The sequence below is a fragment of the Agelaius phoeniceus genome, chromosome 4 (assembly GCF_051311805.1).
Source record: "Agelaius phoeniceus isolate bAgePho1 chromosome 4, bAgePho1.hap1, whole genome shotgun sequence".
Taxonomy (NCBI): Eukaryota; Metazoa; Chordata; class Aves; order Passeriformes; family Icteridae; genus Agelaius; species Agelaius phoeniceus.
In genome coordinates, this window is record NC_135268.1 from 25,959,123 (window position 1) to 25,983,166 (window position 24,044).

At 42.3% G+C, this 24,044-nt stretch overlaps 1 protein-coding gene across 4 annotated transcripts in view; it reads left to right on the forward strand.

The window, feature by feature from the left end:
- Positions 1–24,044, forward strand: part of SLC20A2 (solute carrier family 20 member 2) — a 56,793-nt gene that overhangs the window by 20,600 nt on the left and 12,149 nt on the right. For all 4 annotated transcript variants that reach the window (XM_077177155.1, XM_054633703.2, XM_077177156.1 and 1 more), the window contains 7 exons: positions 3,782–4,332; positions 8,955–9,095; positions 10,301–10,386; positions 12,376–12,472; positions 14,454–14,570; positions 15,216–15,419; positions 16,855–17,443. In XM_077177155.1, coding sequence (XP_077033270.1) covers positions 4,044–4,332; positions 8,955–9,095; positions 10,301–10,386; positions 12,376–12,472; positions 14,454–14,570; positions 15,216–15,419; positions 16,855–17,443 — 1,523 coding nt within the window. In that variant the 5' untranslated portion in view covers positions 3,782–4,043. The remainder of the gene's footprint in view (positions 1–3,781; positions 4,333–8,954; positions 9,096–10,300; positions 10,387–12,375; positions 12,473–14,453; positions 14,571–15,215; positions 15,420–16,854; positions 17,444–24,044) is intronic.

The window sequence follows — 24,044 nt, forward strand, 5'->3', positions numbered from 1 at the left end:
TGTCATTGTGCATGAATTGAGGTGCTTTTTTACCTAGGTTTTGTTCTCATCTCTCCCTTAGGGAAGAAATAGCACTCTGTCTTGACAGAGTTATAACAAGCTGTTAAGTGAATAATAAAATACAGTCCGAGGGGAATGTCTGGATCATCTGCCAGTGAGGCAGAGGGACGTGCTTAGCATTTCCAAAAATCGAATTTTTCTTGCTGAGGTGCAAGTTTTTAAGTCCATTTAAAAGGCTTCAACTCAAACCTTGTAAGTATGGTGCACTGACTATGGACCATAAGGAAACTCTGTTAGCTAAAAAACTTGCCTTAATGCAGAATTAGCTTCTTCCAGCTTGAAATGCCATCTCTGTGCATTTCTCTCCATCCATCAGAGATGCACGCTCCAGTTTCAGGTCCTGCAGCTCCTGGTCCTAACACAATTCCTCTGCCCTGCTACTGCCCAAGTGTGAGTTTGCAGCATGGCAGAACGAGTTGGGCTGGTTCAGGAAGAGTTATCCAAAGCCTAAATAGGAAAATGTACTTTTCCACCCAGAGTCTGCTGTGGTGGCAGAGCACACCTGACTGCAGAGGAGGTGTCAGTCCCAGAGGTAACTGGGAGGATCTCCCAGCACCCAGCAGGTTGGGTTGAATTGCATTTGGATTGCATAGAGGCACGTTGATGAAATATGAGAACAGGAGAGACACAGGCTGCTGACTTCCAGGTGTCACACGTGGAGCAGATCACCTGCCATTCCCTCCTGTGTGGTGTTTTTTCCAGTTTCTTTTTCATCCCACTAACAACATCACAAGCTCTTGGGTTACATTAGGTGATGAGGGGCATAGTTCAGCATGTCTGAGCATGCCAAATGTATTTTGGGCTCTAGAAGGAAGCAGACTAAGATTTAGTCTGTATTTAGTCACTGGCCTGCTTTGCAGGATATTTTGCATTTCTGAAAACTTTCTCAGCAGAGATGTGCCTTTTTTTGCCATTTTTTTTTTATAAGCATTTAAAATCTCTTACCGTTTTTTAAGGTTGAAAGTAGTAACACCTAGCCATTCACAGGCAACCTACATGTTAATTTTTAAACATGTGTTTATTTCCTTTTTCCTTTTGATTTCCATCTTGTTAAAGACACAGCTTAGCTGCTGCTTGGTGCTGTTGCTTGTGCCAACACAGTTGAGCCTCTCAAGTTTTGGAGGAAGCTCTATTTTGAACCATCACCTTGCATAAAATGACAGGTGGGGTGACTTCTTACTTAAGACATCATTTTCTCCTGAGGCCACGTATCCTACTTCACAGGGAGGGAGTTTGAGTAGCTGCCTCTGTGAGCCCTTTGCCAGAAGCCCTGCTGACAGTCTCCTGGAGACTCTCTGGCCTCCAGGAGGTGATTTAGGAGCACACATACGCACTCTTGAAGTCTTCATTTCTTTGGGACCATCTGGAGGAGTTCACCCCATCCTCCTCCCAGGGAAGCTAATAAAGGCAACCTTGTGACTTAGTGGTTTATTTTGGTAACTGCAAGAACTCGCCGTGGCTGGAGGAGCCAGATTTGGCAAACATTGTCCCATGAATTCTCTTGTGGTGGGGCAATGTCACACTCGCCCTGCTCTTTCTCTCAGTCCCAGGAACTGGGCCACCACAATAAATTGGTAGGTTGGTTGATAAGTGGAGGAAAGACAGATCTCTGTTGGGAATAAGGGTGTGCTTTTATCTAGCTGGTCCAAAGGAATGGGTCTTGTATAATCACAGTCTGTGGGTGCATGTGTGGACCTCAGTCAGCTTTGCCCATTTTCAGGAGAAGAAACTGGGGCACTGAGACTAACTTGGCAAAGGTACTGTGGAAATGCATGCAGGATGAAGAATTTAATCATTAATCTCCAGGATCAAGGAAGGACCCTGGTCCAGTACTTCATCTCCTGGCAAAAATCTGACATGCATAATAGAAATTTTTTAACAAATGCTTTTAGTGGGGTTTGGTCTTCATTCACAGGCAAACAAGTGCTAACTGTAATTGTTTCTTCCAAATATCATTAGCCTTTTCTGTTTCTGTCAAGTCCTTTTCCACTCAATGGGCTGAGTGCTCATGAATTATAAAAAAGCAACAAGTCTTCAAACAGAAAACATGCTTTGGTGCTTTGTTTTCTCATGTTATCTCATAGTATAAAAATCCTTATACAAATGTTTTTAGCCATTAAGACCTTCTGAAATGTTATTTTAGAGTGTAAGGCATTCAAGGATTGATGTCTGCTCCATGTCTGGAAAAGACTGGAGCAACAGTTGTTCAGCCAGTTTGGAGCCTGCAGAAAGAAAGAGGGACATCTTTTTTTGCTGAATATGTTTCTGCAGAGGAAGCATCAATCCTTGACATCAATTTTAGAGTTTTCTAGGAAACACTTATGGATAGAGGTTTTATTTTCCTCTTGGTTGTTCTCAAGAACCCAGCACCTCAGGATGCTGGGTATGCCAAATCTCTTTTAATTTTTTAACTTTGCTATTATTGCAGGGGTGTCAGAGACCCTTCCTCCCTGCTACCACAGGACCCAAATTGAAAGAAATTAAGCATGGTCTTGAAACTGTCGGTGTGGGAACATTGTATTGAAGTGACTGTGAGGAAATAGAGAGTGAGCAGGAAGTGGGCTCAGGGCTTTAATCTGACATTCCCTGCTCTCTAGAAGTGCTTCTTCAAAGAGGTGGAGTTGGCTGATGCAGATTGGCTGCTAAATGTTCATTAACCCCTTGCCACAGGACCTCAGGAAGTCTCTGTGGTGGCCAGTAACAGAAGAGATTTGGCCCTCTTGGAAGCCAGTGGTTTGGGAAAATTTCCTTCTAGCTTTTGACCATCTTGCTGTCACTGTGAGCCTTATCACTCCATTTAACAGTCTTTTGGATGATGAAGGTTTAATTTTTTAAACTCCCTTTCTCCGTGTCCATGTTTTGCTTTGAAGAAGCTTACTCTTTTATTGGACTAAGAAAGATGTAATTCAAAAGGCAGCCATAAAACTGAACCTGTCAAAAGAAATACTCAAAGACATCTGTGACAATAGTTTGAATATAATAACTGTTAGTAATTGGTAACTATCTATAGGAAAAAACAGAGTTCAGTGATTTCCTTGCACCTTTTTCATAGACTTCTCTAAACCAGTAGGGATACATGGAAATATTGAAATTATTGTGCTGTTTCAGTGACTGAAAAGCTGTAAGGAAATTGTATTCTTACAGCATGGGATGTGATAACAACAACAACAGATGAATATTAATGTTCTTCAGAGTATTTTCAGTGGTATTTCCTAGACAGAAATATAAAATAATTTTTCAAAGGAGCATATCCATGGCTGCAGCTGATAAAATGTTGAGAGCTCTGCTGAGGTCAGTGGTCAGGTGTTCTGTATCAGCTGGGAGTCAGGCTGTGTGGTATGGTCTGTGTACCCTTTGTCTTATATTCACTGGGTGCAAAAAGCCAAGAGGAATCCTCCTGCTAGAAAGAGGGCTTATTGCTCTGCTTGGTAAATTCAACACAAACAAAATTCTCAAACTTTCTAAATCCTTTTAAATTGCTCCAAAGATTTTCTTGGTCAGTGATATTGCAAGAAACATATTGCTTTGGAGGTGACCCAATTTGAATCTTTTCTGAATTGCTTTATGATTAGAGCAGTCACATGCTGAGGTAGGACCCCATTAGTGGGTTTAAATCATCTGTTTACTTCTGAAAACACGCATTGTTATGAGCTCTGCTGAGTATTCCCCTTTTTTTTTTTTTAATTTTCTTTTTTCTTTTTTTTTTTTTTCTCTGTTGCAGGACAGAACATCGCAGTCCTACCGGTTTGGAAGCAAAATATGGAATGTGTTTCACTGCTGACCGAAGGCAGCCAAATGAACAGTATTTATAGTAGTTCGAAAATCAGCAGTTAGCAGTTTCTTCACATTCTAACACTACCCAGCACTTTCCAGAGAGAACTCATTGTTTACAAGAAATCTGCTTTCCAAATCCGTGGCGGTGCCCTCCAGCCTTGACTATTAACTATTTGCAAAGGGGAAGCTAATCTACAGTTTGGGGAAAGATGGCAATGGATGAGTACCTGTGGATGGTCATTGTGGGTTTTATCATTGCTTTTATTTTAGCTTTTTCGGTCGGTGCAAATGATGTTGCAAATTCTTTCGGAACGGCCGTGGGCTCTGGTGTTGTTACTTTACGCCAGGCTTGCATTTTGGCTTCAGTTTTTGAAACCACTGGCTCAGTGTTACTGGGAGCAAAAGTAGGAGAAACAATTCGGAAAGGTATCATTGATGTTAACCTGTACAACAACACTGTCCCGCTGCTGATGGCAGGAGAAGTGAGTGCAATGGTTGGTAAGTAACACTTTCCTATTCCAAGTAATGTTTGTTCTGTATTTGTCACCCTGTTAACTGTGAGCACTGTTAATTCAGTCTTCCCATCTTCTGGACCTGCACATCCATTTTTGTGGGAATGCAGGGGCCTGTATTCCTTTTTAAGTCTCCTATGTTTTTTTAAAATGCTTCTAACAATTTACTTTTTTCAGTGGTTCAGCCACTTAACTAAGAGATGAAAAGGAATGTTTAACACAGTGGATCCTATATGTGTATAAGACACTGAAAAAAATTATTTTGGAGATTTTTGTGATGGTAAATGGAAAATATAAAAGTTTAGCATTTGTGTTTGTACACAAGATCCTACAGAATCAGCAGTTTGCAATGAGTGTGTATGAGGAAGAATCCTTTTTAAAAAGTTTCAGAAAATCCAAACGCTTCTGTAAACTGATTGCCTGGCTGAGCGATTGCAATTAGTCCTACATTTCACCCTTACCCACGGCAAAACTAAGGGAGCAGTAAAAATAATCACACATTTAAGGTCTTTTTAGTTTTTCTGACCCAAACGACAGCAGGTCAGCCCTTAGAGTCTGCTCCCCTTGCTTGTGTTTGTAGTTAACTAAATCTCTGTTCAGAACAAACAGCATATTCTGAGGTAAGTAACATTAAGCCACGGTATTTACTCTTTGTTTATGTGCAAGAGGCTTTGTGAGCTTTTAGAGAGCTCCCCCAAGGAGCAAACCTGCTCTTAAAGGGCAGCAGGGAGGAAACCCTTTATCTGTGGGAGAGGCAGCCCCGGCAAGGGGCCAGCCTCCCACCTCAGTCTGGCAGCTTGGTGATTTACACAGGCATCACAGCATCCTCTGCTTGAGAGGGATGTTCCACTTGAAGATTTTCTTCCTTAAACCTACTTAAACCTGACCTAAATGTTATTTCCACCTATCCCTTCTAACCTCTGCACACTTTTTACGTGAGACCTGCACAGGAGTTGGGTGAGTCTGTGCAGAGATTTACTACATGTGGTTATTTTCCTGTTTCCTTTGGGAAAAGGGAAAATTGAGTGCCTTTAAAAAAAAAAAATTCTTTTATTTTTATGGTTCAAAATGGACATTGAGTGACAGTTTCTGGAGTTGTCAGAGGTGGCTTTGTGTGCCTGAGAGTGGGAAGGTAGTTCCCTTGGTTCTGTGGCTGTTTCTGAGCCTCCTGAAGATTGGCCACCTTTCCTTGCCCAAGGGGAAGAGGGATTGGTCACCAAGAGATCCCTGGGGCAGCAGCCACTTCCACAGATGGTGCCACTTTAACCCACCTCAGGTGCTCCTTCCCTGCCCCCCACCCCATCAGTTCCTCTTTCCTGATACCTTGCAGGGTCAGCTGTAGGTGTTTGCTCTTTCCCTCAAGGTGGAGGGTGGCTATTTAGCACCATCCCACTTGCATCTGTTATCCTTGTGCTTGCTGAGATGGCTCAGGCCATTCCCATGGGTGAGCCTGGAGCACTGAAGTGTGAGTGACCTGCATGTTCTTGATTCCCTTTGAAGGAAGGGTCCGTTTTCTTTCCTGGATCTATTTCTGGTATCCTGATCCTGGCAGGGCAAAGTTTTAAGTCTCAGATACCCCCTGTAGAGGCAACTGGCCAGAAGCTCAAAGAAAACAACTTATTTGCATGCCTATTTACATAAGCCTGTGTGAACTTCATGACCAGTTGCATTCCCTTCCTCCAGTAGGGGCATTAGGAAGAAATTCCACATTATAAGTCTCAGAATTAATCACAAGTTACAAAATGCAGATTTCAGTATTTTTTTTCCCTCAAATCCATCTCTAGCTTTTCTCTGGATGTATGATATTTTTTCTGTGTTTTCTCTTAGCCTTTTTGGATGTTTACTTTTTCTGTTTTTGCTCTGCATTTTCCTCCACCCTGTTCTCTCATGCCTCATGATCATGTTTTTGCAAATGGATTTAGCTTCTGAATTTCAATGAGGCTTAAATGAGTCAACAGTCTGAGAGAGACCAAAAGTCACTGTATCCTCTTTCCAGATGTTGGTGGAAGATCCTTTGATGCTTGCAGCAAACAGCAGATGTAATTTTCAGGTCAACCTCTTCTCCTAAGAGAAAAGGAAGCGGGAAGTAATGGGATTAAAATTTTAATATGTAGCATTTTGTTGTAGTTTGGAGCACATTAAAATGTTGTTTATTAGGCAGATGAGAAGTTAAGGACTGTTGCTCTTGGGGTAGATTGTAGTACTTGCCCAGCACCAACTGACTGTCAAGTTATTGTCAGGACTTGCCTGTGTGTTGTTCTCGAGGTTCTGGTGTGAGCTGAAGTCAGCAGCTGATGTGACTGAGGAGATGCCACCAACAGAGAGGCCATCCCAGCCAGGGTTAGCAGAGCCAAGTACTAATCTAGTCCTGCAGGTGCCGTGGTGTTTGGTGTGGGCTCACAGCTGGCACTGAGCGCTGGAGCCTCAGGAGAACGGGGTGCCCTCAGTGGGCAGGCTGCAGGCAGCGCTCTGTCTTCAGGGGATGCTAACCCAGAGGAAAGGGTGTGGGCCACAGTGTCCACAGGCATGAAGGGTCGGAATTTGGGACTCTTTGACCCAGCCTAGTGAGCCTCCTGCTTCCTAAGTTAGTTTTGCGAAGGTAAAAGTTGAGAACATACATTTTATGTTAAAGAGGATTTAAAGCTTTGATGTAGGTAGTTAAAGCACTGCAAGTCCCAGAGTAAAGTCCTGTTCTGGCTTCCTTTGTACTTTCTTCTGTTCCTTAACACTTCCTTAAACTTCTTTAGATTATGCATTGTCCTTCTCAGGCCATCCATTGGTCCTTCACCACCTGTTTCTTTCTCTACTGCTTGTTTTCAGTTGAGCAATGGTCAAAGGTGTTCCTGCCCATGGCACGGGGTTTGGAATTAGATGATTTTTAAGGTCCCTTCCAACATAAACCATTCTGTGATTCTATGAAGTTAAATGAACAAGAAATCGTTTCATACTCCCTCTATTTCCCCTGACAATAAATCCAGTCCTCACCAGACATTTGCAGTGCAGCTGTGGCTTGGTTACATTTCCCCTATTTTTTATACTAAGTATTTTGTAATTACATATCTATGGGTAGCTTGCCTTTTATTTGGCTTCTTTCAGATGTAACTGTCTGATTTCTCCTTCTCCTCACTTCATTTGCTGGTCTCTAAGTTCATGTCAAAGGTCTCAAAGTGTTTTTATTTTTATTTTTATTTTAGTACAGGGGAAAAGAAGCCAAAAAATTGAAGAGCAGGTGTTCCTTGATTGATCTAGAATTTCCACTAGCAAGAGAAGTAACAGTTGTTTTGGGATAGTACGCCAGGAGAGATCAGTTTTACAAACTGGTTGACTTCCAAATGCAGCCACATATGATACCAGCAAATCACTGTTTGCAGATGGCTCTGTTTCAAGACCTTCAAACCATCTTCTCATGTTGGAATTGAGGATGGAGGTTGAAACTTTGGGTAGTCTGCCAGCATATGTTCAGTGACCTTGCTTTATCACCTGTATCTGCTGCAGATCTGTTAAGAGAGGAGGCATGAGCCAGAAAATTCTCTTATGGCTCTCTTATGGCAGTCTGATTGCTGCCACTGGTGACTCAACACACAAAGATTTAGTCTTAAGGCCATGAAGTATTACAATGAGGTCTTTGTAAGAATTCTCTAACATTAGGGGGGGTCCACAGAAAGCTGGTGTCACTCTCAAAAGTATTTTGCTGTCCTGAGGTTACTGCCACTGCAAGAGGAGCAGGGATTTTGTGTCTTTGCAAAGTGAAAAGGAGTCAGAGCATGGAGCTGCATGCTTGAGAGCTTGGTGGCCAGCTGTGTCTGATCTAACTCCTGAAAGAGGTGCTTGGGATACTTTTTTTCCCCCTGTACTCTTGGCCAGCATTCTTCCTGGAATTCTTGCTGGAATGCCAGATCTTGCATTTACTTTACAGACCATTACCCACTCTCCCTTAGTTAGGGGAACTTATTTCCTTATGCCAGGGTATCTTTGGCTTCTCCATGACTAACATAAGCCTTTTCAGCAGTCTTGAATTTCTCTTGGAATCCTTCTTGAATTTCTCTGCAACAATGAGCTGCAGATGAAGGCAGTGAGAGAGTCTGTATTCTTTCCTCAGTCCATTTTTCCTGTAGAGGACTGGATGGCTGTGTATCACTGAGATGAAGCATGAAATCTCTCTGTCCCACAGTTTGAACCTTTCTCTGGTAGTATCCAACTTTAGGAGCATGGGTGGTTCACTAGTGAAATGGTGAATGCCTCCTTATGCTGATCACCTGCAGGCTTCCAGGGTCAGCTCTCAAGAGTGAGGTTTTCTAAGCTTGACGTACACTGGGAGCAGTTTGTGTACTTAATCAGACAGGCTGTAAATACTGAAAGCAGAACTGTCATGGGTTGTAGGGAGCTGTTAGTCATAAACAGTCATAAGTAAGATGTAGCATTCAAAGCTGCTATTAAACTGTCTTAGTATCTGCATTTACAGACAGAACAGGAACAAAACCCTCTTTAGAAGATCTCTCTTATGCATGAGGAGTGTAGGCAGCACTTGTAAAAGAATGTGTGGCAAAGAATTTTCTGCGTTACATTGTTGTTATTGTTGTTGATACCATATGGTTCATTTGTTTCTAGGTTCTGCTGTTTGGCAGCTAATTGCATCGTTCTTGAAGCTCCCAATATCAGGGACCCATTGCATTGTAGGTGCTACGATTGGATTTTCTCTGGTGGCAATTGGCACGCAGGGTGTGCAGTGGATGCAGCTTGTCAAGATTGGTAAGTGCTGTCTCCTTTTATGTGTGAGAGTGTGTGAAATAGTGTGTGCTGCCTATGAAAAACATTCCCAGAAATCTGCTTTGTGCTGATAACTCCCTCATTAATTTATTTTCCACCCCTGTCACGTCATTCAGAAAATGCACTGGTGCCATGTTCATTAAGGGCTGCAGTGTGTCTCCAGTGGAGAAGGGGGTAAGGCAAAAGGTGTACTTCCCCAGTGGTAAGCTGGGGACACATTGTCCCTCAAGAAACATGCTTCAAGGTGACATTCCTCCTCTTCTAATTCTCTTTGAGGCAGCTCATACTACCCTGTTCTTGTTCTCAACAATATGAATGCTATCATGTAAATGCTCACAGTCATGTTCCTCCACCCACCACCACCTTCAGGGCACACAGCATGTTTAACTCACAGCCTCCCATTGCCAAGAACAGTGGCACATCCAAGCAGGGATGTGATGGAGTGTTTTCTTATTGTTTTGGAAGCCTTTGGAACTTGAGGTGCAGTCTAAAGTCTCTGTTAGAAGGAAGGCATGGTAATATATGATAACTTCAGCAATGCATGTGGTTTTTTAAAATTCTGTCAATAGTAAAAGAGTTTTCAGTGACAGCAGAATCAATCTGTTAACCATGCTGCAAACAATAAATCACTGTGGATGAGATTTCCAGAGTGCTGCCCTAATCTGGTTTTATTGAAATCAGTGGGAGCTTTGCCACCTACTTCAGTTAAATCATCCTGGACACTTGCAGTGCTGGCCTGCAAAAAATGTGCATGCATCATACATTACAGTTGATGCTCCTGTGGCATTTTGGAGCTCAAGACTCTTACCCTGGGAGCAGCAAGTCATCCCGCTAGATGCAGTTGCTTTCTACTTGCTTGCAACATTCATGGTGGTGGTGATTAGGAAATTACAATGCTTTCTTGGTCTACTCTGATTCAAACTACAAGAAACTTTCCTGAGGAGTTTGATTGCTAAACTTGCAAAATTAGCAGGAAATGCTTTGGCTGTTGTTTCTAATGGTGCTTAGCATTACTTTGACTTTCATGAGTGTCGGTGGACATTGAGTTGCACCAGTTGTAAGTAAACATACAGAACATTCATTCCAGTTGTACAAGAATTGTTTTAGATTTATTGCTCATTAACAATGTACTTAACTATTATGCAAGAATACTGTTTATTTCAAGTTTCATTCTTTCTTCAACGCAGTTGCCTCTTGGTTTATTTCCCCACTGTTATCTGGCTTGATGTCTGGAATCCTATTTGTGCTGATCAGATTCTTCATTTTAAACAAGGTAAAGAAATCTCACTATTATAATGAGTGCTTAGTATGAAGGTTGTGTTCTAGCCTCCCATTGAGTGCTGCCATTTCCATAGTTGAGAGTTTATGACTTCTTTTTGGACAGGAGACCAGTCATTTTAATAGCCATTTGAGTTATACTTGCTCTTAGCAGTTCTGAAAGCTCACAGTAAGTAATTTGACAAGTATTTGAGGCTTAGAAGGTGCTATGTGATAATTAATATTGTATATTCTGTTAGGTCAGAGCATGGTACATGGAGGCTGCTTCTGTATTAGCACAAGCTTGCTGGCATTGACTTAGCCTCACAATTGCTGTTCTCTCTGTGGTTTAAACAGAGCAGTCCTCCCTTGGAGATACTCTAACTGGATTTTGAAGTCGTGAAATTTTAAGCCTTGGTTTTCCAGCACATCATTCATTAGAATATGGGCATCTGCCTGTTTTGTAGACTCTCAAGAAACCTGAATCAATGGGTTTTAGTGACCTGCAGTAACATTGGTCCATGTATCTCCAGTACAAAAGATTACTTGCCTGCCACCCAGCATGGTCTGGAAACTTGAACTGCCTTTTCCATTTCTCTCACACCATTCAACTTGCTAAAATGGGGAAGTGAAGAGCATGACAGTGACCTAAAATAAGGGACACTATATTAGCAGTTATACAGGGAACTTAAATAGATGAGGGATTAATTCTTTTGCTATAAATAGCACCACCTGTAACCTCAGCTTCATCGTTCTTCATTTCTGCTCTAAATAAACGTCAGTGATAAAAACAGATGATAGATTTGATAAGATTCAGCTTTGAATAAAAAATAACTCAAGTTGCATGAAAGATAAGGAAAGGTTCCACTATTGTATTTAAAGCCTAGCAACTTAAGAAATTAGCCATCAAAGTCATGTGAACTCTGGTATTAAAGCTGTATATTTAAACATTCAAGAGGCAGAAAAATTCAAGTTAAGGAAATTGCCTCCCAAGTGCCGTCTGTGCCATTCACAAAGCAGTAAGATCTGTAGAGCTTCTGACATAAGCAGGTAGTGACTTGTGTGCATGCATAAAAAAAGAGCAGCTTTCTAGCTTTGTGAGTCTGTGGCCTGTTACAGGGCTCTATGCCCTTGCTGGGGATGTTAGTGAATAGCAGCTGGCCCTGCAAATTCAGCCCATCTGCATCCTGCTTGGGGACCGGGCATAGCACAGGGTGACCACAGCCTTTTCTCAGCTCCCTTTTACAGCTCATGGCAGCAAGAAATGAAACCACATTAGTCAGACCTCAGCTTTGCCAGGCTCTTTGCAAACACGTGGAGCCCCTGGAAAGGCCAGAGCAGTCCCTCACAAAGGCTCTGTCCGTGGCTCGCATGCTGCGTTTGCGCTGCCCTCTCAGCTGAGTCTTTCCTTGTGAGCGCTGAGGGCAGCGGGCACAGTGCCGTGCTAAACATTGCCTGCTCACTTTGTGTGTGTCACCTGCTAATGCAGCCAGACACCTGGCATTTCAGGGATTTCTGTTAGCTGGTAGGAAGTGCCAGGCTGTCTTGGTTGAAGAAGAGAGCTTGGGAATATGGTTTTGAGATGGATGCCTTGCACTGCTGCTTGTAGCACAAGTACAAAACATCAAAGCCCTCTCCTGCTTGGCACCCTTCAGTCATGCTAAGTGAAAGGGACTCCTCATCTTGGACACAAAATAAATAAGAACACACCTGCAGAAAGAAACCCGCCCCCAGGTCACTCAGCAGCTGACTGGAAAGTACAACATGAGTCCTTGGTTCCCATTGACAGTGTCAAGCTCTCCCAGGGTGCTGGTACTTGCCAGGACCAGCATTGTGGACTTGGGTGTAACCAAGCTATCACTATCCTTTCCTCAACATCCAAAAGCTCCATCTGCCTGTCACTGATTAGGGAGCACATGTTTTCCACATGGAGGTTCATGCTGACATGAATAATCTGGTGTGAAATGCAGCTAATGTTTCCTTTTTTTCTGTGGTTTCTCTGCAGGAAGACCCCGTGCCCAATGGTCTCCGCGCGCTCCCGGTGTTTTATGCTGCTACCATAGCTATTAACGTGTTTTCCATCATGTACACTGGGGCACCAGGTGAGTGAGCCAGGGAGGCACAGGAGGGAGGCTTCCCACAGTGTGTAGGGATGCTCTGCCAGTGTCACCCAGACACCACAGGGTTATCTCCTGTGTTAGGAGTTAACAAGGGCAGGAGTAAATCATTCACCTCCCCACATGCTTCTGTTTGTGTGTGTGTTTTTGTGACACCCTCCTGATCGCTCTGGTTAGTGGGGAAGAGCACAGCTACAAACAGAATCCCTCTTTAGAAGAAGGGAAATTACTGAGAGGCAGCTTTGGCTTTGTAATTCTGAGCACATGCTGAGCTCTAAAAGGTGTTCTAGGTTTGTGCATCAGGGAGTGAAGGTTCAGAGCAGGGTGGAGAGCAGGTGCTGTTTGCTGTCAGTGTAATACCTTCACTCCTTCACTGACATCAGCAGAGTCGCTGTTCTGGCATGTCTGGCTCCAAGACTGTTATTTAAATTTACTACTTTATTTCTCTTTAATGATAAGAATCCCCAAACCTGTTTCTTCATTGAATGCATCTCTTTTTTTTTTTTTTTTTGATGTTGTGGTTTGATTGCAACTCAGAAGAGGGAAATGAAGTTTAAGGACTTTATATTTTTTATATATTTATATATCTTATGTGTACTTACATGTTTGTGTTTATTTGCATATATATATTTATATCTGAATTTTTATATTAGTTGAATTTTTATATTATATTTATGTTTGTATATTTTATATTCTCACGTTTTATGTATTTGCATTTATATTTTTATAGTTTACTGTAGTGGTGTATATTTAAACGCACACTTCTAGCAAAGGGGTTCAGAACAAAGATATTCAGTGATCTCAACTACTTTTTTGAAGACTCTGATCATTAAATGTTGTCTTTAGGTTAGATTATTGTCCAAGAACCATGAATGAAGAGGCAATTGAAGATAGACTCCTGAACATGGCCCTGAATTAAGAAAGCAGGCTTAGAAAGTGACCTTTTTTTAAATGGAAATATTTCTCTAAAATCCAACACATTAGATGTACTAGATAAAAACAGTTGATAGACCCTACTCCATAGCATAACATTACTGGAATTAATAAAAACTTGAGACATTCCCAATTTGAAGGTAACATTACTATTTCTCTTAAGTCTAATTGGCTATGTATCCAAGATGTTTAACAGTAAATCAGCTGTATAACTCACATTTCCTCATTAGTTGTACTGCAGAAGTAGGTCAGGCACTCTGCACTGACTCATTAAGCAAAATAAATGAAATAAGAATCTTAATTTTCCCTCTGTTTCAGCTTAGCAGTCTCTAAAGTGTGTGAATAAAAAGGTGGGACTCCATTTTCGATACTGGGGAAAAACATATTTACTCTCCAAGGCCTCTGTTCTGGCAACATTCACAAGGATGAATTAATCATGTAGGTTTAAAGATAGGCAATGTATATATGGGTTTGAAAGATCAGAGTCCAAGCTCTTTCTTCATTGAGAGTCAGATTGTTTCATTGAACAAGTGCAAGGATCTCTGTTGGGGGAATAATGACAGAAACACGAGTTGTTGATGTCGCCGTGCATTGCAGGGCGAAGCCTCAGCTGCATTAAGCTCATATTGCAAGCAAATAAGGGCTTAGAGCAAGCTAAGCATCAGGCTTTATGGACCAGAGCAAAGGTCAAGTAAAGACTTAACCCTAATGGGCAACGTGGTTTAATGTGCATTCATTTATAAAAGCACTGCAAACTTGTTTCAGCAGCCCTGATGTGGGGCTCTTTGGGAAATAACATCACAGTGGGGCAACAGGAAACTGGAAGACTAAACCTGCAAATGTTTTCATGTCAACTATACCTTTAAATACTGCAGTAACTGGTAATGTGTTAAAAGTCATCAGCTCCTTCATGTTGGCTTTGAATACACTGTGGACACTGGCTTTTCTGCTACAGACTGCTCTTCCACTGCCTGGGATAATTAAGTCAAGTTTATTAATGGCTTGCTTCAGTTTTATTGCTTTGTCTTTACAGTACTGGGACTGATCCTGCCAATGTGGGCCATTGCTCTAATATCAATCGGTGTGTCCTTAGTATTTGCTGTCTTAGTCTGGATTTTTGTGTGTCCCTGGATGAAGAGAAAAATAGAAAGTAAGTAGTTATTTGATGAAATGTGAGTGATATAAAATCATGGAATATTACATTTCAGAGGTGGAGGTGCCCTTGAGGGTCACCTAGTTCAGTTCCCACCCACAGGCAGGATGTGCCTAAACTATTCCTCATGTATTTGTGTAATTTGCTCTGAAAAAGCTGCAGTGGTAGAAATTCAAAACCTTGTTAGGCAAGCCATTGGAGTGCTAAGTTCTGAAGTCTAGCAGAAACAGCAAAATAAAACCTGGAATATAATTTGGTTTATATTTTATTAAGAAAAGATTAGAGAAAAAGCCTGTCAGACTGATCATCTTTAAGTGACTGTTTTAGCTTTACAGTAAGTTGGGCTGATCACAGCTTTAGTTGCTTTGCTACTCTCAACAAATGCAGAGAAAAGTGTCAGGTTTCATTAACAGATGAACAGCTCAGTGTTTTTCTTCAGTTACCTACTTTGGTGAATTTTATCAGAAGAAACAAAGATGTTCTAGAATTTTCACACATGAACCTAGTAGAGTGTTAGAAATAAATAGTGTGTGTATGAAACAAAGCTTGGTTATTGTAGCCAAGTTAAACCATGCTGTTGATGCAAACAGTGGAAACTTAAGTAACCTTGGGTTTAAAATTACAGTACTATTCTTTCCTTAGGCCGGTTAAAGAAAGATGCTGCACTGTCAAGGATATCAGATGAAAGTCTTGATAAAATTCAGGAAGAAGAAACACCAGTCTTTAAAGAGCTTCCTGGTGCCAAAGCATCTGATGAGAGCACGATTCCCCTTACTGGCTCAGTAACAGAAGCTGCTGGGGCATCAGATAATATTGCAAATGGAAACCATCCACGTGTACCCTATGGTAAGGAGCTAAGACAACTTGGACGGTTTGTCCTCTTCCTGCTTCAATGAGGTTTCTTAGCTTCAAGTAGGTCTCTGCTGTAAATAGTAAATTGGGGTTTGGAATTTCCATCTCTAATCCCTTTTCAGTGCTTGTTTGGAAAGATGCTCATTTACAAGTGACATTTTCTGGAGAGGACGTAAAATAAATTACATTTTGTTTGGCTGTATTTCAGTTTTAGAAACAGCTGAAAAAAAATTACTTGCCTTTTTGCGTTGCTTTGCTTTGTATTCTTAATGGTGTTTCCATCCTATCAAGCAGTGGAAAAATACAGAGCACACAGATTGCTGATGTATGAAGGTTAAATTCAGCATAAAGATGATTAGCATACTACAAAAGGAGATGAAAAGATTTGGACTTTAGTCGATAAATGTATGACCATTTGGAGCATGTCCACTGGAAAAATGTCACACATTGTTTTCTGAACATATGTTTGCAAGAAGTAGACTTGTGCATAAAGCTCTTTCTGTTCTGCCACGTGGTGGGAACACCCCCCTCCACTTAGCGGTCTGCTGACTTTGATATCGCTTTGCTAACATCTACAAAGCCCTGTAATTTGGTTAATAAATGCCTGATGTATTCAACTGGTTCTTACAAAATCAAATAAGTCATGACGTGGAGCCCTTAGAGTGTGTGCTTCCAGTTTAAAAATAGCTAAACCCAGTTCTGATTGTTGCACAGTGAAAATCCAGGAAGTCAGGAAATGAAAAAGACAGTTTCTTCAGAAATATTACCTGTGATACATTTTGATGCGTGTCCTGCAGTGTATGCTAACATTAAATGTATACAGTGGGAATATACATCATCATGTTCATAGAACTAGTATATAGAAAATGTTGCAGTAACTAAGGAAATACTTCTGAAGAATGTGAATTTTTTAATTTGTTTTTTTTAAATTATTTTTAAAAGCTATGTAAATGTCTCCTAAACAAATGAGTATGAATTAAATATCTCTTAAACAGATGAGTCCCAGTATGAAAATGCAGTAAACCACATTTCAGAAATCCTAATTATTCCTATTCAATGTAGACAAAAGCTCAGAAAAAGCAGAGCTTGCTTTACAAGAAAGGAATTTATTGGAAATTTCTATTTTCAAAGAACCTGAGGATTTAACCATCAAGTATCACATTCAAATAGCTGATCCCAAGTGATTTGCTGGAGGTCATGCAGCATGTCAGGGGAGACTCAGGACTGGAAGAAACCTCTTTTTGCGCAGAAGATGAGAGACTTTATTTTGCAATGAATTGAATCTTGGTTTATTCCTACATGTAGTGCAAATGGATCTTCATTGTCCTGTATTCTCAGATGCTGGCCACAATATTGTCTTGTGTTGGAGGAAGGGGGCTTTTGTATTGCATTTTGTGTAAACAAAACCTCTGAATCTCTGCCTTTCTAGGAAGGGCATTTTCGGTGACGCACACCTCGGTGAAATCACCTGTTTCCAACGGCACCTTCAGCTTCGACGGCCACGTGAGGAGCGATGGCCACGTGTATCACACTGTGCACAAGGACTCAGGTTTATACAAAGACTTGCTCCACAAAATACACCTGGACAGGGCCAACGATGAGAGGCCCAATGCAGAAAACAACTACAAACTCCTACGGCGCAACAACAGCTACACCTGTTACACTGCTGCTATCTGTGGCATGCCCGTGCATTCCTCCTTTAAGGCAGCGGACACATCTACTCCAGAGGACAGTGAGAAGCTGGTGGGAGACACTGTTTCCTACTCCAAGAAGCGAGTCCGCTACGACAGCTACTCCAGCTACTGCAACGCAGTGGCCGAGGCAGAGATTGAGGCGGAGGAAGGCGGGGTGGAAATGAAGCTGGCCTCGGAACTTGCAGATCCCAACCGGCCCCCCGTTGATCCCGTGGAAGAGGATAAGGAAGAGAAAGACACCTCTCAGGTCCATCTACTTTTCCACTTCCTCCAGATCTTAACAGCCTGCTTTGGATCCTTTGCCCATGGAGGCAATGATGTCAGGTAAGAGGAGGAGATCTCACAAGCCAGCAATTTTACAGTCTAAGTACATGGAGCAAGGTTTACCAGCTTTGCTGGTTGGAAAGCACATTCATTTCTGCAGGTAGATGATCATCAGGGCTGTGTGTCATCAGTGTCCTCAGTGCCTGCCAGGAATTGCACTGCTTAGTCTATGGTTTCTTTTCTTCTCAAGGGTAAAATATTTTTATTTGCTAACTAACTGTGAAGTAATTAGTTTAATTTACCTTTAATTTTGGCAGTCTTGGAGGCATTGAGACTCCACCCAACATGCCAGCGACTGTAAAGGCAAACAGGACAATCCCAGCCCTGCAGAATTTGAAGCCTATTTTAACTGCGAAATCAGAAACTTTCAACAGACAAGGGGTTTCAGACTATTTTTACCATTAGATGAATTTCATCTCTTGTCACACAGCACCTCACCATCTCAGTGGCATGTGGCTGAGGAGCAGTTTGGGTGGGTTTTCTGTGCCCTGGGAACACTCTGTGTTTTTCCTTTAGGATTTGGGTGGGCTGCCTCTTCCCTAGACCTGGAGCAATCCATTTGGTATTTAATAGATGCTTTTTCCAGTATCATGATAAGGTCCCCTGAGAAATTCTCTCAAGTGGCTTGTTGGAGCAGCTGTCCTTATTTGGGTTGTGGCTGGGGCTGTACTGAGTCCCCTTTCTGTTGGACCCTTGCCGTGACAGCCATGCCCTTATGGTGTTGGTTTCAGTGTTTCCAGCAGGACTTTACAGCATTCATAATTTTCATCGTCCTCCTTTGCCTTCTGGGCACACCCTGTTCCACTCTTCAAGGACAACACTTAGTGCTTCATGCTCTTGTCAGCTTCCTAATTTAACTTGTAACTCATCATGAAAACAATTACAAACGTGTTTCTTTGCTCCCCGTCCATCCCGCATCCTGGGAATTCAGACCAGGGCTTTCTGAAGAGCCTTTTGTACTTCCTTGGTATCCACAGGGATCTGGCTCTGGGAAGGAATCCAGAGGCCCCTCATCCTCTGGATCAGAGGGCAGTGGTGTGTAGCTTTCATTCCTCTCAGATGGTCTCTGTTGTTAAAGACCTTTGCTCTGAGCATACTGGCCAAGAGCAGAGACCCATGGGAGTCAATATCCAAGCTCTGCAAGTGGCCAGCAGTGAGTGCTGAAGGGAACACAGGGATAAGAACAAAGACTGCTGATATTTCTTGTAATTTATCCTGGGAAATACCAGGGTATTATGCAGAAAGTTCAGAGCCTACCTCAGCAGGTGTCACAGCTCCTTTATTCCCTGCAGGTGATACTTATGTTTATGCACATGTTTATGCATGCATCACTTGCATGTTATATAGGAGGAAAGGGTAGTTGATTTTGTTAGAAGTGATCTGTAAGCATGCAGTTAGTTCAGAAATCAGATTTGGTGCTGACAGGAGCTGGATGAAATACAAAGTTCAGACTCTGTGCTGTGTGTGTTGTTGCATCTTACAGCCTCATTCCCTTAGAATTTGGCATTTGGACTAGCTTGTTAGTGTAGCAATATCCTTTCCTGAAAATGCTTTTAGTGTTTTTCAGATCCCTAGTTCTGTTGGTGATCCTATCAAATTTGCCAGGAAACGTGTTTTTATTAAATGCTGTTTATTCCAGAACCTCTTCTTAAGCTGAAATCATATAATTGCAAAACTAAAGAACAAGTTGGCTTCGTTTTGTCAAAGCTGGTAGAAAAGCAGGGAGGTGCTCATGTGTCTAGGATATTGGATAGGAATCCATCCTTGCAATTGCACTGAATTCCAGCTAAACAATAAAATTAAAGACCCCTTCATATACCTAGAAGATTTATTAGATAAAATTCCCTGGGAATGCTGATGTCTATCCTGTGGATCATATAGCAGAGATGTTTTGTCAGTCTTTATCTAGTGGAGCAAAAGATGTCTTGGCTCTGCCACATGTTGCATGAAGATCTGCAGGGCTCAAAAGGCAGTGCATTGTTTAAAAAATGATGCTGTAGAACCCAGCGAGTAGCACAGCTTTTTGTTCACATTTATGTAAGGAAGTAAGCCCTGGCAGGTCCATCTTCCACTGATGACTGCTATCTTTTCATCTCCCTCCTTCATACACTTTCCTTTGGCTCATTTTAGGTGCTGCTGTCAAGCTGTTTCTCTAACGTTTTTCCTTAGCCTTGAATCCTGTTGTTAAAATCCTGCTTTCCTCTGCATTTGGTTTTAAGCTCCTCACTCATGTATTTAGGATAGCACCTCCATTGTCCACACCTTTTTTTTGGACTTGACTGCAACATTTTCTTTCCATATCCTGGAACTTACTCTTGTGTCATGTTTTCTATTTATTTTCCTTCAGGCTGTTTGCAGGAGCAAAGAGATAAAAATAAAAAGCCAATATGAAACTTAAAAACTGCAGGTGATTGCAAGGTAAACAATTGGCCTGCAATTTAGAGAATACTTAAGCATGGGGCATACAGTACATACAGAATAGATGTGGCTCAGAAAAGCTGCATGGATAAGAAGTGCCCCATATAGTTTGGACAGCACTTTGGTGGACAGAAGATCATATGGAGAGCTCTTTTGTTTCATTGTCCAGGATTTACCCAGAGACCTGGAAGAGTTAAATCAGTATTTTTCCCTTGACTGCAGAACTAATTCTCAACTAACTCATGGGGTGGTTATAGACTCCAGTTTCTTCTAAGATGATGATTTTTATATTCATAACAAAATCAGCCATGTTTGCTGTAGGAGCTGATGTTTGTAGCCATCAGAGCCTGTGCTCAGGCTGACATCAGCAAGGATGCTGGCTGGGGCAGCTGTGTGTTAAAAGGAGAAGGCAGTGATGGTAGCTCCTTATTTGGGTGACTGTTTTGTTCGGACCATCCTCTCCTGCCCTGCCTCCAGGCTTATGTGCACTGTGTCAAGGGTGCTGGAGCCCTTCCAGGGCTGGGACCAGCTGAGCCGGGCCCAGAGCCTTGTGACACCACCATGCACATGGACTGAATGAAATCTAAAGAATTTAAAATCCCAAATAAATGTGTTGGGACAGAAGCGCTGAAAAAACCCCGTTGTTGTTGAAGTTAATTAGCGGCGCCAAGTGAGCAGGACCCACTGGCTCAGCAGTGAGCACAAAGGGAGTGCGTCAGGTCAGGGCAAGGGCAATGGGAGAATAAAAAGGGCAGGGTGGAAAAAAGACCTGGGCCAGGAGCGTGACACAAGGAGAACTGCCAGCTTCTAAATGCTTGTTCAGAGCCAGCTTTCCAGAGAGGCTGGGAGGCTGGGCTTTGTCGGCCAGCAGGGATTATATGCACCTATGGTTGAGTTGGACTGAGCTTATTTTTCTGTAGATATAGGCTGATTCAGCAGGAATTGTCATCTGGAGCTTCAGTGCTGCAGCCACAGCAGCCTACCTGTGTAACAACAAAATAGCAGAACAGTTGCTGAAGCTGTAGGGTATGTGCTGTATTTTAAAGTCTGAAACATGTCTGAATTAACTAGTTCTCAAAACCAAAGGCAGATGGGCAGGCTATTTTGGACATGGCTAAAAAGGATTGCTAACCTCAAAAAGCTAATATGAAACTTAAAAACTGCAAGTGGTTGCAAGGTAAATGATTAACCTGTTTTGGAGCATATTTAAGCATGAGGTATACAGTACAGACTGAACTGTGATGCAGCTCAGAAAAACTTCATGGGTCAGAAATACCCCATATAGTTTGGACAGCACTTTGGTGGGCAGAAGAGCATAAGGAGATCTCTCTTGTTTCTTTGTCCAGGATTTATCCACAGACCTGGAAGAGTTAAAGCAGTATTTTACCCTCACTACAGAACTAATTCTAACTAACTCAGGGGGTAGTTTAGACCCCAGTTTCTTCTGAGATGATGCTTTTTAGCATCATAATGAAATCAGCCACCTTTGCTGTAGGAGCTGCTGTTTGTAGCCATCAGGGCTCCCTGTTCAGCAGGGATGCTGGCTGGGGCAGCTGTGTGTTAAAAGGAACAGGGAGTTGTGTTTTCTCTGGTGCTCAGCACAGCAGTGGCTGTGGCTGCTCTGCTACTGGGCTGGGAATGAGAAAGCTATGAGCAAAGAGTGTTTACCCCACAGTCCTATCCTAACAAGTGGGAAGATGCTTTTGTTGATTGCTCAAGCAATCTCTGGAGCTTGTTATTCCTTGAATTCTTGCAATCAAAGCAGGATGACCCACAGAGAGATGCTGTAGGTCAGTGTGAGTTTTGCTGATTAAAATATGCTGTTTATGCTGTGAGGAAAGCCTGAGCCTTGTACTCCTCCACACCTGTCCATGCATGTGTTCAGTCATTTCTCACACAGATTCCTTCTCCTATAAATGGGCAGCCTCTTCTGTCCCTTCCTGCCCTCCATCACTCCTGCGGTCACAGGAGAAACCCTGGGGGTGTCAGAATGGCCTGTGTGCCTTGGCTGGTGTGAGCAGGCAGCTACCTGGGCCCATGGAGGAAGGTTGATTTAGGGCCCTGGCAGTGGCAGGAGGTGTGATGCTGCCAAGGGACAGGCAGTGCTGAGCTTTGGCTGGTAGGTGCTGCAGGGAGGAGAAACCTGCCTGCAGTCATTTCACAGGATCTCAGTTTTCCTGAGTTCCTGCTGCATAAATTGTTGGAGTGTGTCTGCTCTAATTAAATTTCCTGTGGAGGACTTTAGGACTCCCTTTGCATATTCATGCTTAGATATTAGGAAAAAGGGGTCATTGGAGTTAGAGTCTGCAGATAATGTCATATAGATTTATGGCACAAGTTTGAGAAAGAATGCCTCTCATTATCCAAACAATATAGGCTACTTTACTGACAAAAGGATTTAAAACCATTTCAGAGCTATAGTAAAAATATTTGATTTTTAAAAAATATTTCTGCACATTCTTTCAGTGATTTTAGGGAAGCTGGCTGCTATTAGGTAGGGAATTCATTTTTAAGCAAAACAGTTTGAGAAACTAGGAAATGTGTGTTTGCCCAAAATACATGAAGAGGAGCTTTCTCCTCTCACCTTCATACAGATTTCACTGGAGTTTAGGTCAGAGTGCACAAACAGCAGTAGGATTCACCTTTTCCCCCTCTTCCTGAAGTAAAGGCAATGGGATTAAAGGAGGGAAGAGCCAGACCATTGCCAGTATCTCACTGCACATGGAGAGCTTAGTGGGATTCAGCCTCTTGGCTAAATAAGGAGTCTAAAGGAGCTATAGTAAGGCTGGATTACAAAACAGGTATTTCTTATTTCCTCCCTGAGAGCTGCAGTCAAGATCACTTAGAATATTTAGGAAGCTAATCTGTCTGTTATATTTAGTGAGGGAAGCCTGATTTCTGATTTCTTCCCTTTAGTCCATTCTGTAAATTCAGCTTGTGCCCAAGTAGATGTGAATCTTCATTTCTGTCCTTTACTGTGCATGTACAGGACATTTTTGTTGTGCCATGCAGGCAAGTCAGAGAAGAGCAGCAAGAAATGGGGTCTCCAGTGGGTGTGGGAATCCCTCCCCATCCCTCTGTGAGCAGGGCTCATGGCTGGGCTTGCCAGGGGAAAAGCTGATGCTGGTGGGCACAGACCCAACCCTCCAGGATCCAGGGCTGGGGGTTCAGGGCCAGCATTTGCAGGACACAGAGACGAGCTGCAGGAATAAAAGCATGTCCACCCTGACTCATTAACACACCCAAAGCTTGCACTTCACAGGGCACAGCTCTGACACACTTTTATTGTGCTGTGGTAGATGTCAAGGCTGTCCAGTTATTTGAAGTAGGATAAAACTCTCCTGATAATCTGATAACCTTGCAGATTAGAGCATGTTTTTTTTCCTGTTGCTACCTACAGACGTATCTGTCTTCCACTCTTGCTCAGCTGGGTGATGTCTCAAGACATAACTGCAGCCTATTTAGAAATATCATCCCACTGATTTTCCCAGTGGAAGGTTTGTTTGTGAAATCCTGGTTTGGGAAATAGTCAAATGGCTGGACATTTTGTAATTGTACTTGTAATTTTGGACACCTAATACAGATTTTTCAGATGGCTGTTTTGCTCATCATTCAGCTTTAGTTTGTGATAATGGTTCTTTCACTCCACTAGAAAAAGGGACTAAAAAGCAATCTCCTTTTTCGGGTGGCAGAGAATCTAAGCATGGTCATCAAGGAGTCTATACATTATTCACAAAGCATATTCAGAGTGTAGTTTTCAAATACAGTTAGATTTTCTTTTTGAGCAACTCATTACTCCCCTCAAACAGCAGCCAGGAAATAGCAATGTTGCTGCATCATAACATGTTACTACAAGCTTGATGGGCTTTGGTCACAGAGCATTCAGCTGATGGTTGAATGACTGGGAAAAAGCCCCTTGTTTTTTACCAAAAAATAAAGTGTTAGTCCTTATTCCTCCAGAGAAGGTCTTGGACTTGTGACCCAAAGATACCTAAAAATTTCTGCTTGTGTGTGTGCATGGGAAACTGTCATTTCTAAGCCTGTCTCATGATAGCTGAATGTGGGGTGGTTATTTTTGTTGGTAATACTATCTGTCTCACAGGGGAGAGGAGAAGCCAGCTCTATTTATAGTTCAGATTCACTGTCAAATGCTATCTTTCACAACAGTTTTATAAATGCTGTG